At 39.5% G+C, this 15,475-nt stretch overlaps 1 protein-coding gene across 2 annotated transcripts in view; it reads left to right on the plus strand.

Moving 5' to 3' along the window:
- The window catches only part of smtnb (smoothelin b), a 341,529-nt gene that overhangs the window by 103,201 nt on the left and 222,853 nt on the right, over positions 1–15,475 (plus strand). For both annotated transcript variants that reach the window (XM_080208169.1, XM_080208168.1), the window contains exons 4-5: positions 752–830; positions 3,606–3,766. In XM_080208169.1, coding sequence (XP_080064295.1) covers positions 752–830; positions 3,606–3,766 — 240 coding nt within the window. The remainder of the gene's footprint in view (positions 1–751; positions 831–3,605; positions 3,767–15,475) is intronic.

Below are 15,475 nucleotides of genomic sequence, written 5' to 3' on the forward strand. Positions count from 1 at the left end.
AGTGAAAAATCCTGGTTGGAATAAAATGGCCTAAACTTCCTCCTGAATTTATGCCCCATTTTCTGTTGCAATCCCCCTAAATTTTGAATGGGATTGTAGAAGAAAAATCCCCTTTCCCCAAAGTGAGAATAGATTTGACTGTGATGCCATTCAAGTGTAATAAATCGAGGGCGACTCAATGAGGCTTCAGAACACAAGGCTTTATTGCTAAAGCAACAAATAACAATATCTACAAATAGGAATAACTATGTGACTGTACACTATTCCTCCCTTGCTCCAACTGCCAATCCTTCCCGACCCGGGATATGTGCCCGTGCGCTCAATTGGCTCAGATTCCTGACTCAATTGGTTCAATGCAACCACATGGACCCCTATCTAGGAGATGACCAGAGTGCTGTTGGTGTTTAGAGTCAAAGAGGAGGAGAGAAGTGTGAAGTGGTTGTACAAATGCAAAAAAAAGCTGTACCTTTTGGAGTAAAGACAATGTGAAAAGAAGAGACTGTTCTACATAACTTCCAACTATTGCCCTAAAAGTTGTCAGTCTGAAGCTGAAAGACAGATGGAGATTGCCGGATTGAGAGAAAAGATGTTTATTATTTTATATATGTTTATACATATGTTTGCCTAAATCCACTTTATCCATTTAAAAAACTTGTTTGAAATTATGTTTAGGATGTTTTCTTTCCATTATTAGCTTCATGTTTTTCAATTCCATTTAGTGAACCTGATGATCATTTTTATGCTTCAACAGCTCCGAAATGCAGGTGAATATGAGGAGCGTAAACTGATTAGAGCTGCCATTCGCAAACTCCGTGAACAGGAAATTGCAGGTGGGTTAATTTGTGTACTCATGCACATTTATATTCAGATGAGATTTTATTATTATTGTGCTTGTGCCCATGTGACATCTGCAGATTTGTTATGAGTGGCAAGTAATTTGCCTATTGTTACATTTTGTTTGGTGCCCTGTGAAAATGTTATAACCCCACACTAGAAAATCTGAGCTTAAAGAATTAGAGTTAGGGAAAGGATTGAAACCAAGGGGAATTATCCACAAGTTCTTATGGTCAGTACTTGACCACAAAATTCTTCTCCGACAATCCTGTTTTTTAAAGGAAGCAAATGTCAAGTTTATAAGTGTAAATCTCAAGAATTATCAGACAGCAGTCAGACAGAGGAATTCCAATTGTTTTTTCCACCTTTTGAGATGAATTCTGTGGATTGCTATAATATCCTAGCTGATATTAGTAGTTATAATACAGATTTGTGATGAGAATGTGGAGACTTTATTATCTGTATAGGTAGTGCTTAATGCAGTTGACAAAGTACTTTGAGCATGGTCACTGGCAGGGTAATAGGCAATCAATTTGCACATATCTAGGCTCCAATACACAACAATTAAATAAATGACCAGATAATCTGTTGAAAAAAATCTTGGATTTAGGAATAAATGCTGGTTATTACACTCTGTGAATTCCCTTGTTCTTTGAATATTGTTAGAACATCTTATGTCCACCTGAGTGAGTGGTTGGGTCTCTGTTTATTGTTTCATTTCACCCATGGAAAGCGACTGGCCCAGATGGAGTACTCAGATGACCACTCAGATCCTGTGCAGATCGGCTGCCGGGGATATTCACAGATATCTTCAACCTCTCTTTACAACAATCTGAGGTCCCTATCTGCTTCAAGAAGACGACCATCATCCTGATACCTAAGAAAAACCAAACAGCATGCCTTAATGACTATTGGCCGGTGGCTCTGATATCCATCATTATGAAGTGTTTTCGAAAGGCACAAATCAATTCCAGCCTCCCAGACTATCTGGATCCACTACAGTTTGCCTACTGCCGCAACGGGTCCGCAGCATATACCATTTCCCTGGCCCTGCACTCAACCCTGGAACATCTAGATAACAAGGGCACCTAAGTCAGGCTCCTATTAATTGACTAATCTCAACAGTAGGACTAGGGGGCACAGCCTCAAGATAAAGGGGGGGGCGGTTTAGAACGGAGTTGAGGAGGAACTTCTTCACTCAAAGGGTGGTGAATCTCTGGAATTCTCTGCCCGTTGAAGTGGTGGAGGCTGCCTCGCTAAATATTTTTAAGACGCGGGTTGATGGGTTTTTGATAAGAGAGGGGATTAAGGGTTATGGGGAGAGGGCGGGAAAGTGGAACTGAGCCACGACAGATCAGCCATGATCTTATTGAATGGCGGGGCAGGCTCGAAGGGCTAGATGGCCTACTCCTGCTCCTATTTCTTACGTTCTTATGTAACCTTCAACACTATTATTGCCACGAACCTCATCGCCAAACTCCACAGCATCTCCCTCTGCGACTAGAAGTTCAGGATCCAACTCACAGACCATAATCAGTAAGGACAAGCAACAATACCTCCTCCACAATCATCTTCAACCTCAGATGCCTCATAAGGCTGTGTTCTCAGCCCCCTACTATACTTGTACACCTATGACTGTGTGACCAAATTGCCCTCCAATTCGATTTTCAAGTTTGCTGATGGCAGTGGGCCGGATCTCGAACAATGACAAGACGGAGTTGAGGATTGAGATAGAGAATCTGGTGAACTGCTGCAGCAACAATAATCTCTATCTCAATGTCAACGAAACGAAGGAGATTGTCATTGACTTTAGGAAGTGTGAAGGAGAACATGTCCTTATCTACATCAAGAGGAACGAAGTAAAAAGGGTTGAGAGCTTCAAGCTTTTAGGTGTCCAGATCACCAACAACCCGTCTTGGTCCCCCATGCTGACACTATAGTTAAGAAAGCCCACCAACACCTCTACCTTCTCAGAAGACTAAGGAAATTTGGCATGTCAGCTATGACTCTCACTAACATTTACAGATACATCACAGAAAGCATTCCTTCTGGTTGTATCACAGCTTGGTATGGCTCCTGCTCTGCCCAAGGCCGCAAGGAACTACAAAAATTCATGAATGTAGTCCAATCCATCTTGCAGCCAGCCTCCCATTCATTGACTGCTGCCTTGGCAAAGCAGCCAGCATAATTAAGGACCCCATGCACCCCGGACATTCTCTCTTCCACCTTCGTCTGTGGAGAAAATGATACAAAAGTCTGAGGTCACAAATCAACCGACTCGAGCAGCTTCTTCCCTGCTGCTGTCAGACTTTTGAATGGACTTACCTTGCATTAAGTTGATCTTTCTCTACACCCTAGCTATGACTGTAACATACATTCTGCACTCTCTTGTTTCCTTCTCTATAAAATGTATGTATTGTCTGTATAGCGCACAAGAAACAATACTTTTAATACATGTGACAATAATAAATCAAATCAAATCAAAAATCAAATTTGAAGACCATGGTGCAGTGCTGTCTTCAGGACTGCATTGAAATGTCCACCTAGATTTTGTGCTCAAGTCCCTTTAGTGGGGCTTCAACTCATAACCTTCTGACTCAGAAGGGAGATTATTACCAGTGAGCGCAGGCTGACACCCAACTATTTCTGAGCATAACCATTAGTATCATGTTGTGTTTCCTGATCATTGATTCATGAGTTAATCTAAGCAATTTAGGATTGTGTTCCATAGCTCCTTGTCTACTATGTTAACCAGTGATCTATTTCTTCAGCTGCATCCATTGCAGACAAGCCAATTGGCCTGCTAGTACATGGCAGAGCATTGCAAAATGAAAGAACAGCTGGCACTTACCGACTGGATATGGAATCACCAACAACATGGTCAAGCAAGGACCTACCCACCAAACACAAAGAAAGTGTTTTTCAAAGCCAAGTGAGTATTTTATTAATAATCTAGTTTCACTTCTCTGTATTATGCAGGTTTTTAACCATTTTGATGATTGCTTTTAAAACTAAACCACCTCAAAAATATGAATTCAGAACCACCAATTTTAAAATTTTTATTTTTCTTTCCAATCATAAAAATGAATCAGGATCAAAGGAGAGGAAAAGTAAAAGTTTGGCTTGCCTTCTAAATCTAGTGATCCTTGAGGTTTGCTTTGAATTGGCAACGTGATACGATTTGATAATTTGCCAAAGATGAATTGCTGTGGCATCTGTTCTTGTTTGATGTAGGTAGCTTCTTTGCCATTTGCTTTGACAGGCTAGCTGTTCCTAGTACTGTTATTAGATTGTCACTATGATTGGTGCTGATGGGAGACATCTCTACTTTCATGTACAGGATTATTTCTGTGAATAATTCAGTTTCTGTTATCAAATTAACTTGAATGTTTTGGAAGTATGAAGTTCATCTTGACCTGGGCTGTGGCAACTTTGAAGTTAAAGTTCCAAGGGTGCTTCACAATGGAGTAATAAAAAATAGATGCCGAGCCAAAGAATGAAATTGTAAGAGGATTGACCAAAACTTTGATTAGATAGATTATATTAAAAGAAGTTTTCAAAGAGGAAAGAAATGTCAAGAGGCCGAGGTGTTAAGAAAGAAAATTCAGATCTTGGAGCTCGGGGCACGGGTATCAGGGGAGGGATAAAAGAAGTGATGGGGTGCACAAAAAGCATACGTACAATAAAACCATTAAACATTAAGATTAGGGTTGTAACAGTGGGACAAAATTACTGTAACAAATTGTTTATAAACCTGATTACTCTGCTTCCTTACCCACTCCCAGTCAACCATTATTCTTTAAATCCAGGGAAACAGGGAACTGGAAATTCTTATTTGTTCTTAGTACAGATTTAATGCAATTTATTTATTTATTTACTGCATACATTTTAAAAAGTTAAAACTGCATCTCTTTCTGGCTGAGGTTCATAGAAACATGAAGAAATTTGATTCAAGATTATTTGAACTGAAATCTGATCTTTTGATAAAAATGCAGGCATGCAACATTCAGCTAAGCCAGAACAAATCAAGGTCCAGGTTCTCTATGGCTATTGTTTCTGCAAGTATATGTTGTTTTCAGTTTGAATGACATATGCTGGCTGCCAGAAAGGAAGTGATTTGTAAATTCTACTTACAAGTTGGTAGATTTGTAGGATGCTTAATTATACATAGTTCTGTTGTGAGTTATTATTTGATTTTATTAGAAACTGCTTTACTGCAGTTTTTTTTTGTAAGTTGTTGTCAAAATGATATTTGGAAATGCATAATTTTAACAAGACGTTCAGCACACATACTATTACTGTGCTTTTGGTTGACTGCCCAGTAACTTGGACCAAATGATAATTGTCGCTAATTTTTAATGAGCTCCAGTGTATCATGTAAGGAAAAAAAATCTGCAGAAATTTAGTTTAAAGTTTAAAAATATTGTATTTGCTGAATATATACTAGATTTTCTAGTTAAGGAAATTTTTGTCTGCTGTCTTCACCAAGAACTTCGGATGACACCAGTCAATAAATATTCTCTGTTATGTTGAAATGTAAATACAGGTATGCATACTACACTTGACCTTGGATTCATGGGTATGGTATGTAACAGAACACAGTTTTACATCTGTGTTCATATTTCATCTGATAGTGGTTGTTCTCTGTCAAAATGGTTGACATGCAGTTCTCTCCTCATCATAGTAATCACAAACGCTGGCAACTTGTTCAAATACAACTGTGCCAGAGATGCACATATCTCTTCATTGTCAAGTTTTTCATCCAAAATGTTAGAAATGCCAACCATGGTCTTCAATAAATGGGGATACAGATCTCAGTTTGATTGCTTGCCTAAGATTTACATATTTAAAAAATAATTCATTTAAAAATTCTGCAAAGACATGCATTTCCTTTCTCAATAATTTGATTTTAGCTGTCACATTTTGTTATACTTTAATGGTAATTTTCTATTATAAATTCCTATGTTCGTATTAATTATGGTTTAATTTTATAATTAAATATCCTTGGAGAAAGTTTCAGTCTGGAAACAAGGGAGACTAGTCAGAAAAAAATAGAATCACAAAAGTATCAGACACTGGTAAAATAATCATCATCTTCTCTTGAGATTGATTAGCATAAATGGTAAATTGTGACTTGGACTACCTGTTTACAAATCTGTCACAGGATCTAGCCATCTCCCCATGACATTTAATTGGCATTACTATAGCTAAATCGCCCACTATTATCCTGGGATTGTTTGTATATAATAAGTTTATGTTGACGCATGTTAAATACCTAGTAGTTGTAATAATCAGGTCAATTTTGTTCAGATGTATATATGTTACACCCAACTTGCAAATCTACTCATTTTATAAAATGGTCACTCAAATTAGCCTACATGCAATGTTCATGAAATGGGCAGTTTTACCACTGAGTTCATTTTTTTAAATTATTAGTTCATGAAATGTGGGCATTACTGGCTGGCTAGCATTTGTTGCTTATCCCCAGTTTCACGTGAATTGAGTGGCTTGTGAATACATATGTTTGCCTAAATCCACTTCATTCATTTAAAAATAATTATTTGAAATTATATTTAGGAAGTTTCCTTTCTATGATTAACTTCGTGTTTTTCAGTTCCATTTAGTGAATCTGGCTGGTCACCGGAAGCAGAGAATAGGCATAAATGGATCTTTTTCATGTTGGCAAGGTGTAATGAGCGGTGTACCACAGTGATTAGCGTTGGGACCTCAACTGTTTATAATTTATTTAAATTACTTAGATGAAGGTAATGGAGGACTAGTTGCCAAATATGCTGATGATGCAAAGATATGTGAGAAAGTAAGTTGTGAAGAGGACATAAGGAAGCCACAGAAAGATATAGATAGGTTAAGTGATTGGACAAAGGTCTGGCAAATGGAATATAATGTGCGAAATGCAAAATTGTCCATTTTGACAGGAAGAATAAAAAAAGCAATATATTATTTAAACAGTGAGAGATTGTAGAGCTCCGATGTGCAGAAGGATCTGGGTGTTTGAATGCATGAATCACATAAGGCTGGTATGCAGGTACAGCAAATAATGAGGAAAGAATAGAATCACTTATTGCGAGGGGAATTCCATACAAAAATTGGGAGGTTATACTTTAATTCTACAGAGCACTAGTGAGACCATATACTGGTCATCTTTTTTAAGAAAGAATATAAACACGCTGGAAACGGTTCAGAAACTAATACCCAGAGGAAACATTGGACAGGCTAAGCTTGTATCTGCTGGATTTTAGAAGAGTAAGAGGCAACTTGGTTGAAAGACAAGATCCCAGAGGTTCTTGACAGAGTGGATGTGGAGAGGACGTTTCCTCTTCTGGGAGAATCTAGATCTAGAGATCACTGTTTAAAAATAAGGGGTTGCCCATTTAGAATAGAGATGAGATTTCTTTCAATTCAGAGGATCATGAGCCTTTAGAACTCTCCTTCTGAAAAGGTGGTGGAAGTGGAGTTTTTGAATGTTTTGAAGGCAGAGGTTGATAGATCCTTGGTAAGTAAGGAAGGGATACATAGGATGCAGACTGAGGTTACAATCAGATCAACCATGATCTTATTAAATGGCAGATCAAGCTTGAATGGCTGAATGGCCTATTCCTGTTCCATGTTTGTATGTTTTGAACATTTCCAAATAGCAATATTTAGAATTGTTCAAAAGAGGTTAGTGATATAAAGGAGAATCTATGGATCCTAACTAAGCTTATGGGCTAAATGATTCATCTAGGGTATGGTATTTTTCAGTTGGGTACGTCCTACTAAAAACTGGTCGTCTTCAGCTAAAAGCAGATTCAGCAAGTCTTGTTGGTACTATGAAGAAAAACTAGCAGGCATTTTCATAATTCAGGTAGATGATTTCCTGTGGGAGGATCTGCAACGTTTAAGAAATTTGTGATAAATAAAATTATAAAGCAATTCAGAGTAAATATAATGGTTTGGACATTAGTCAGACTATGCTGGGGAATAACCCTGACTCAACAATCTTACCTAGAGAATGCTAATAGGATCCAGATAAATCGGGCTAGATTCTCACAAAAGGATGACTCGATGTTGCCTGCGTTTGCTGCAAGTGCAATTAGTGAGAGGAGCTCAAAATATCACAAGACTCAGAAAACCAGAATAATCAAAGGGCTTCCCTGTCATATGTTCCCCCCCATACTGGCATGACGTCCCCACCCAGTTCCCTTTCCCCACCCAGTTCCCTTTCATTGCCCCAGCAGAGTGCCAAGGGGTCCCTCTGGAAAGTTCCATTTGAAGTGGGAAGGGGGATTCCCCTTATCCATGGGCAGGGATTTGCTCGTGCATGTGGTGATGGTGTGTTGTTATTGTGCCGGTTGAAGGGGTTCCCCTTCTCTGTGGGTATCTTTTTCAAATTGCAGATCGGGGCGGGGGAGGGGGGAGCCCCATAAAACAGAAGTACTCTTAGATGAATTAGACAAAGCAGCATTCAAGCAGAGAAGGAAACTGAGATTATATGCCAGAACAAGATTACTGAAATGGTCACACTAATAGAAGTGCCCAAGAACCAACATAAATCATGGGAAAGATGGCAAATAGTAATGATAGAAAAAGAAAGAAGTTTATCACACAATTTAAGTGCTAGAAATAGATTATCATGACCATTTCAGTCACAAATGACAGACCGAGTTATGAATGAGCTGTTAAAATATAAGACTGTTGTTTTGTGAGGATGGTGCCTGCATGCATTATCGAAAAGGAGCAATGGAGGATTGGAGAGTGACTGCCCTTAGAGTAACGTATGTAGTTCTTGGTCAGCACAGAGACTAGGGCAGACCCCTATCTTCCTCCAATATCGCTTTAGCCCCAAGAGCTATATCTATTTCATAGAATCATAAAATAGAATCCATATGTTGTAGAAGCAGGCCATTAGGCCCATTGAGCCTGCAGTGACAACAGTCCCACCCAGGCCTTATCCCCATAACTCCATGTAGTTACCCTGCCTTAAGAGGCCATAACTCCATGTATTTATCCTGACATTAAGGGACAACGTAGCATCGCCAATAAACCTGTTATCTCTTCAGAAAACTTCAGCAAGTAAGTTACACACAATTTGTCCTCAACAACTCTCTCTTGGCTTTCAATTAACTCACATTTGTCCAATTAACCATTAATTTTGTCCCAAATTATTGTTCCTAAATGCTTTTCACCATGAGAGTTAAATTGGGCTGCACTTCACTTCATACTTTCATTTAGAATAGAGATGTAACATTCGCAATTCTTCAGTCCTTTGGCACCATTCCAAGTCTCGGGAAGATTGTAAAATTATGACCACTGCCTCTGCATTGTCCAGTCTCAATTCCCTTAGTATCCTTTGATGCTTCCTATCTGGTCCTGGTGTCTCAGCAACCTTAAGTATATGTAGCCTATGCAATACTTCCTCTTTCTCAATTTTAAACACTTGTGTCTGAATTATCTCACCTTTCACCATGGCCTGGATATTATCTTAAAGGCAAAATACTGCAGACATTGGAATTTGAAACAAAAACAGAAAATGCTGGAGAAACTCAGCAGGTCTGACAGCATCAATAGAGTAAGAATAGAATCAACATTTTGAGCCTGGATGACCCTCCATCTGAGCAGACATTACAGATATTATCTGGATATTATCTTCCTTGGTTAGCACAGGTCCAAATTATTTAGTACCTTGGGTATCTCCTGGCCTCCATGTGTAAATCCTATTTTTTGGTCCTAAATTGGCCTCATTTCTGCCTTTACTACTGTTTTACTGTTTATATGCCAGCACAAAACTTTTGCATTCCATGTTAGCTGCCAGTCTCTTCTCATACTCTCATAAAATCCCTACAATGCAAAAGGAGGCCATTTGGTTCATTAAGTTTGCATTGTCAATCCAACACAGCATCTTACTCTCTCTGTTTGCACCTCTTATTTGCCTTTTCATTTTCTGTTGAGCCTTCAATATTCAGCATCATTCTTGGCTATATCATTGACCTGACATGTTTATAGGCATTCTTTTTCATTTCTTTAATTTCTACCGATTTGTCGTCCAGGGAGCTCTGGATTTGTTGCCCTACCTTTCCCTCTTGTGGGAACATTTCTTGAACATGCCAGAACGTTCTCTTCTTTGAAGGTAACCCATTGTTCATTCACTGTTTTTCATTTTATCTGGCCCAGATCCATTCTCACCACACTGAAGTTGGTTTTTCCCTTAGTTAATTATTCTTACTCTGGATTGCTCTTTGTCCTTTTCTATAACCAACCTAAATTATTACATAATTATCACTTCTCTAAATGTTCACCTTCAGATGCTTGAACCACTTGGCCCACCTCATTCCCAAGAACCAGGTTTAGCAATGCTTCCTTTCTTGGGACTGTTGTAGAAAATTGTCCTGAACAAACTTCAGGAACTTGTCCCTCTCTACCCTTTACATTACAATTATCTGAGTCTGTTTTCAGATCATTTAAGTCTTTTTTTAAAATTATTCAATCGTGGGGATCTCTGGCAGGGCTAGCATTTATTATCCATCCCTAAGTGTAGTTGAGTTAAGAATCAACCACATTGTTGTGGGTCTGGAGCCACATGTAGGCCAGAACAGGTAAGGATGGCAGATTTCCTTCCTTGAAGCACTTTAGTGAACCAGATAAGTTTTTATAGCAATCAGTAATGGTTTTGTGTCGTGATCATCAAACTTTAATTCTAGATTTTTATTAAATTCAAATTTTACCAACTGCCATGGTGGGATTCAAACCACTGTCCACAGGCCATTATCCTGGGTCTCTGGATTACTAGTCCAATGACAATACCACTGATGCCATCACCTCCCATTATAACAATAATTCTTGCACATCTCTATAAATTCCTTGCAGATTTGTTACACTACATTTCCCACTAGTTCATGCCTACAGACCACACCGAGCAATATAATTGCAACTTTTTTGTTTCTTAGGTTTAGTCAAATAGATTCTATTTATCTATCCTTCAATGTTCTTTGCAGTTTGGTATTCCCCTCTAATATTACTTCCTGGTTTCTACATCTTGTCTAGATAACTGCTCCTATAAAAGCGCTACCAAGTCACCAATTAAGTTTCCGCCCCATTTCGATACAACCCATCCAACCTGTACAGGACCCATCTTACGAAGTCAGGTCCCAAAGTCCCAAGAATCTTAAGCCCTCCTTCCTGAACCATCTTTCCAGCCACAAATTAATTTTCTTTATTCTCTTATTTTGTTATTCACATAACATCACAGAAAGACCAAGTCACACAACATCCTGACTTGGAACCATATCACTGTTCCTTCATTATTGCTGGGTCAAAATCCTGGAACTCTCTTCCTAACTCTCTTGGAATTTCTACAACACATGGTAGTAGTTCAAGAAGGCACCTTCTCTACGCAATTAGGGATAGACAATAAATACTGACTGAGCCAGTCATTCCCACATTCCAAGAACAAATATTTTTTAAAAAGCCTTCCGATCTCATCAACAGCCGTTAGCTTGGTCAGCTGGGCAACTTAATTTGGTAGGAGGAGTATTTCTCAATGGCAGGATGAATGTTAGTGATTATGTTCTTGGGACTTTAAAGGAAGACAAAACTTCCCAATGGACAATGTCGCAAAGCCCCTTTTCATGTTATGGATGCTTACGAAAAAGGCTTGCTCTCTGGAATAAATTTCTCTTCCAAATTAAGTTCCTTGCCAACATGAAATTAGAATGTTCACTTCAATATCACATAAGTGGCATGCAACTAATGAAGTAGATTTCTTCCATGTTTACTGATTAGTTGCCATTGCATTGTCCTCTTTGGGAGCATCTGTAAATGGCAGCCTGTGTTTGAGACTGGGTGATAGCAGTGGAAGTTGCATGCAGTATGACTCAGGAGGTGTGCATTAAAGGTTGGTAGGGAAGAATAGAGCAGTGGTCAGCAAAGGTGAAAGAGATAGTGCAGACTCTTTGAGTGTCCTTTACATAAGGCACCTGGGCATTTGACCCCATGAGGTAACAGTGGGCACAGCAACTTCCCACTTCCTCCTGCAGATGCATATTTAATGAGCTGAACAGCGCAAGATAACATGTTGTCAGCTATCTTGTTCCCCCCACCCAATGAAAATCTCTCCTAGTTTCATGCCCTCCATCTAAACTTGGACTCCAGAACAGAAGATTCCAGCCTATACCCTCTCTTTGGTGAAGATCAAAGGTTGCCTACTTGCTTCTTTCCTGGCTTCTAATGTCCCGTGCTTCTATCCTGGCTCAGCATATTTGCCACTGAAGCTCTCATCTGTATCTGTATCACCTCAAGTTGAATAATCCAGATGTGTTTCAGAACTTTGCTCCTTGCATCTTATTCCACACCATACTACTTCAAGTATTGTTTCTGTCCCTGCTGAACTAGACTGGTTTTTTGTTCTTCAGTGTATAAAATCCACATGTTTAAATCCACTTATCGAATTGCTTCCTCCAATTCTGTGACTCCTTCAAGCTAACAGCCTTCTCTGAATCCCTCAAACTCTGCGTTCCTTTCACTTTGGCCTATTTTGCATCTCTCCCATTTGTTCCATTGAATCTCACTTGCTGGAATCTAATCTTGTTTATTTTTGTATGGTGCCTGTCCGACTTTAAGGTCCTTCTTAAAACCTACTTTTGTCAAGTATTTTGCCACCCCTCCTTAGCCCAGTGTTCATGTTTTGGTGATGTGTCTATGAAGTTCCTTATGACATTTTTCTGAGTTAAAAGTGTTCATGTGATTCTGTGTCAAATCCCCAGGGAGGAGATTGATCTACTCTTAGGCTTATACCAATATCGCTGTGTTCTTGATTAATAACTGGCATGCAAGAACATTTGACAGATCATAGTTCCAGTAGTCTAGGCCTTAATCATCCGCCATGTCTTTTAGTCGCAATCTAAGACCAATGGGGAAAAAAACAAATTTGGACTCAAAGGATTGTGTTTTGTATTATTTAGTGGTGCCCTCCAGGAATATGGCAAATTGAAATTTTAAATTAGTGTTGTGTTTTTCTGATCTTCAAATTTTTTTTAGAAGTATAAAATTAGAAATGCAAATGCTGAGACAATGGGGTGTGTTGTAACTGGAAATCTGAAGGAAATTAATGTTGTTTGCTCAGTTTATTGTAATAAATGTCTGATATCAATGGCAATTAATTTAAAATGCAAGGTTTCTATAGGCAACTTGATGAGGAGACTCATTGACTGTTATCAGTGAATAGACAGGATACACAATATAAAACATTTCATAGTCTACTGATTTTTCTCTGAACTCCTTACACTTTTTTTTCCCTCAGAGGAGAAAATATGTTGTTGGCGGCAGCCAGATAAACTGATAACCCAGAGAAAAATGTGCTGGAATTCCATATGATTCATTTTGTTCTCTTTGATGATAGAATTGGAGAGTACGGAGATGATGTAATCTTGAGCATGCTGAGTTCCGATCTACTGGCAGTAATAGGACGTGGAAGCAGTCACAGGAAGTGTTAAGTCTGCTGTGCAGTGATTCATATCCTGAGTTCAGAACTTCCTATAGTTCCATTATTCACATGCCAGACTGATGCCTAAATATGGAATTGATTTTGTTGTTGTGTCAACATGAGTTTAATTAATGAAGAATACAATGGTTTATTTGATATGACAAGAATTATTGCCAGTTCTTTTCCCCACAGTCCAGAGGAACCATAGAAATTCCTACAGTACAGAAAGAGGCCATTTGGCCCATTAGGTCTGCACCAACTCTCCAAAAGAGCATCGTACCCTAGCCCTCCTCTGTCCCATCCCATAACCCCATGCACGTACCATGGCTAATCCACCTAACCTACCCATTTTGGGACACTAAGGAGCAATTTAGCATCACCGATCCATGTAACCTGTGCATCTTTGTACTGTGGGAGGAAACCAGAGCACTCGGAGGAAACCCATGTGGACATGAACAAAGAACAAAAGATGTTACAGCACAGGAACAGGCCCTTCGGCCCTCCAAGCCTGCACCGACCATGCTGCCCGACTTAACTAAAACCTCCCTACCCTTCCGGGGACCCTCTATTCCCATCCTATTCATGTACTTGTCAAGATGCTCCTGAAAAGTCACTACCACATCCGCTTCCACTATCTCCCCCAGCAACGAATTGCAGGCACGCACCAGTCTCTGTGTAAAACATCTGTCTCGTACATCTCCTTTAAACCTCGCCCCTCACACCTTAAACCCCTATCCCCTAGTAATTGACTCTTTCACGCTAGGATAAAGCTTCTGACTATCCACTCAGTCCATGCCTCTCATAATCTTGTCGACTGCTATCAGGTTTCCCCATAACTTCTGTCGCTCCAGTGAGAACAAACCAAGTTTCTCCACCCTCTCCTGATAGCTAATACCCGCCATAGTAAGCAACATCCTGGTAAGTCTTTTCTGAACCCGCTCCAAAGCCTCCACATCCTTCTGGTGGTGTGGCGACCAGAATTGAACACTATGTTCCAAGTGCAGCCTAACTAAGGTTCTATAAAGGTGCAACATGACTTGCCGATTTTAAAACTCAGTGCCCCAGCTGATGAGGGCAAGCATGCCATATACCTTCTTGGCTATCTTCTCCACCTGCATTGCCACTTTCAGTGACCTGTGTACCTGTACACCCAGATCCCTTTGTCTATTAATACTGTTAAGCATTCTGCCATTTACTGTATATTTCCTATCTGTATTAGACCTTCCAAAATGCATTACCTCACATTTGTCCGGATTAAACTCCATCTGCCATCTCTCTGCCCAAGTCTCCAACTGATCTGTATCCTCTGGTCCTCATTGCTATCCACAAATCCTTCAGCCTTTATGTCGTCTGCAAATCAATCCAGTTACATTTTCCTCCAAATCATTTATGTATATTACAAACAGCAAAGGTCCCAGCACTGATCCCTGAGGAGTACCACTTCACAGCCCTCCATTCAGAATGCACCCTTCCACTGCTACCCTCTGTCTTCTTTGACCAAATAAGAAGTCTCACAACACCAGGTTAAAGTCCAACAAGTTTCTTTGATAGTAAACTCAGTGGGTTTACTATCAAATAAACTTGTTGGACTTTAACCTGGTGTTGTGAGACTTCTTATTTGGTCAAAGAAGACAGAGGGGAGCAGTGGAAGGGTGCATTCTGAATGGAGGGCTGTGAAGTGGTATTATTTGATAGTAAACCCACTGAGTTTACTATCAAAGAAACTTGTTGGACTTTAACCTGGTGTTGTGAGACTTTAGTGTTTTTACCCCAGTCCAACGCTGGCATCTCCACATCACTTCTTTGACCGAGTCAGTTCTGTATCCACCTTGCCAGCTCATCTCTGATCCGATGTGACTTCACCTTCTGCACCAGTCTGCCATGAAGAACATACAAACTCCACACAGTCATCCAAGGCCAGAATCGAACCTGGGTCCTTGGTGCTCTGAGACAGTAGTGTGGTGTTTTCATTATCTTTGTTGGTTGTGTGTGTGCAAATGAGGTAGATGGAGGTCACCACAAATTTTTCCAGCTGATAATGTTTATTTTATGTGCTATTCTGAAAATAATCTCCTGAAGTTGGACAATATTTGATATAAATACAACATAATAAAGAACTTGAATTTATCATATTGCACCTTTCATGACGTCATGATGTGCCAA

This window comes from Carcharhinus amblyrhynchos, chromosome 20 (assembly GCF_965287045.1).
Source record: "Carcharhinus amblyrhynchos chromosome 20, sCarAmb.v2.hapA, whole genome shotgun sequence".
In the NCBI taxonomy this organism is placed as follows: domain Eukaryota; kingdom Metazoa; phylum Chordata; class Chondrichthyes; order Carcharhiniformes; family Carcharhinidae; genus Carcharhinus; species Carcharhinus amblyrhynchos.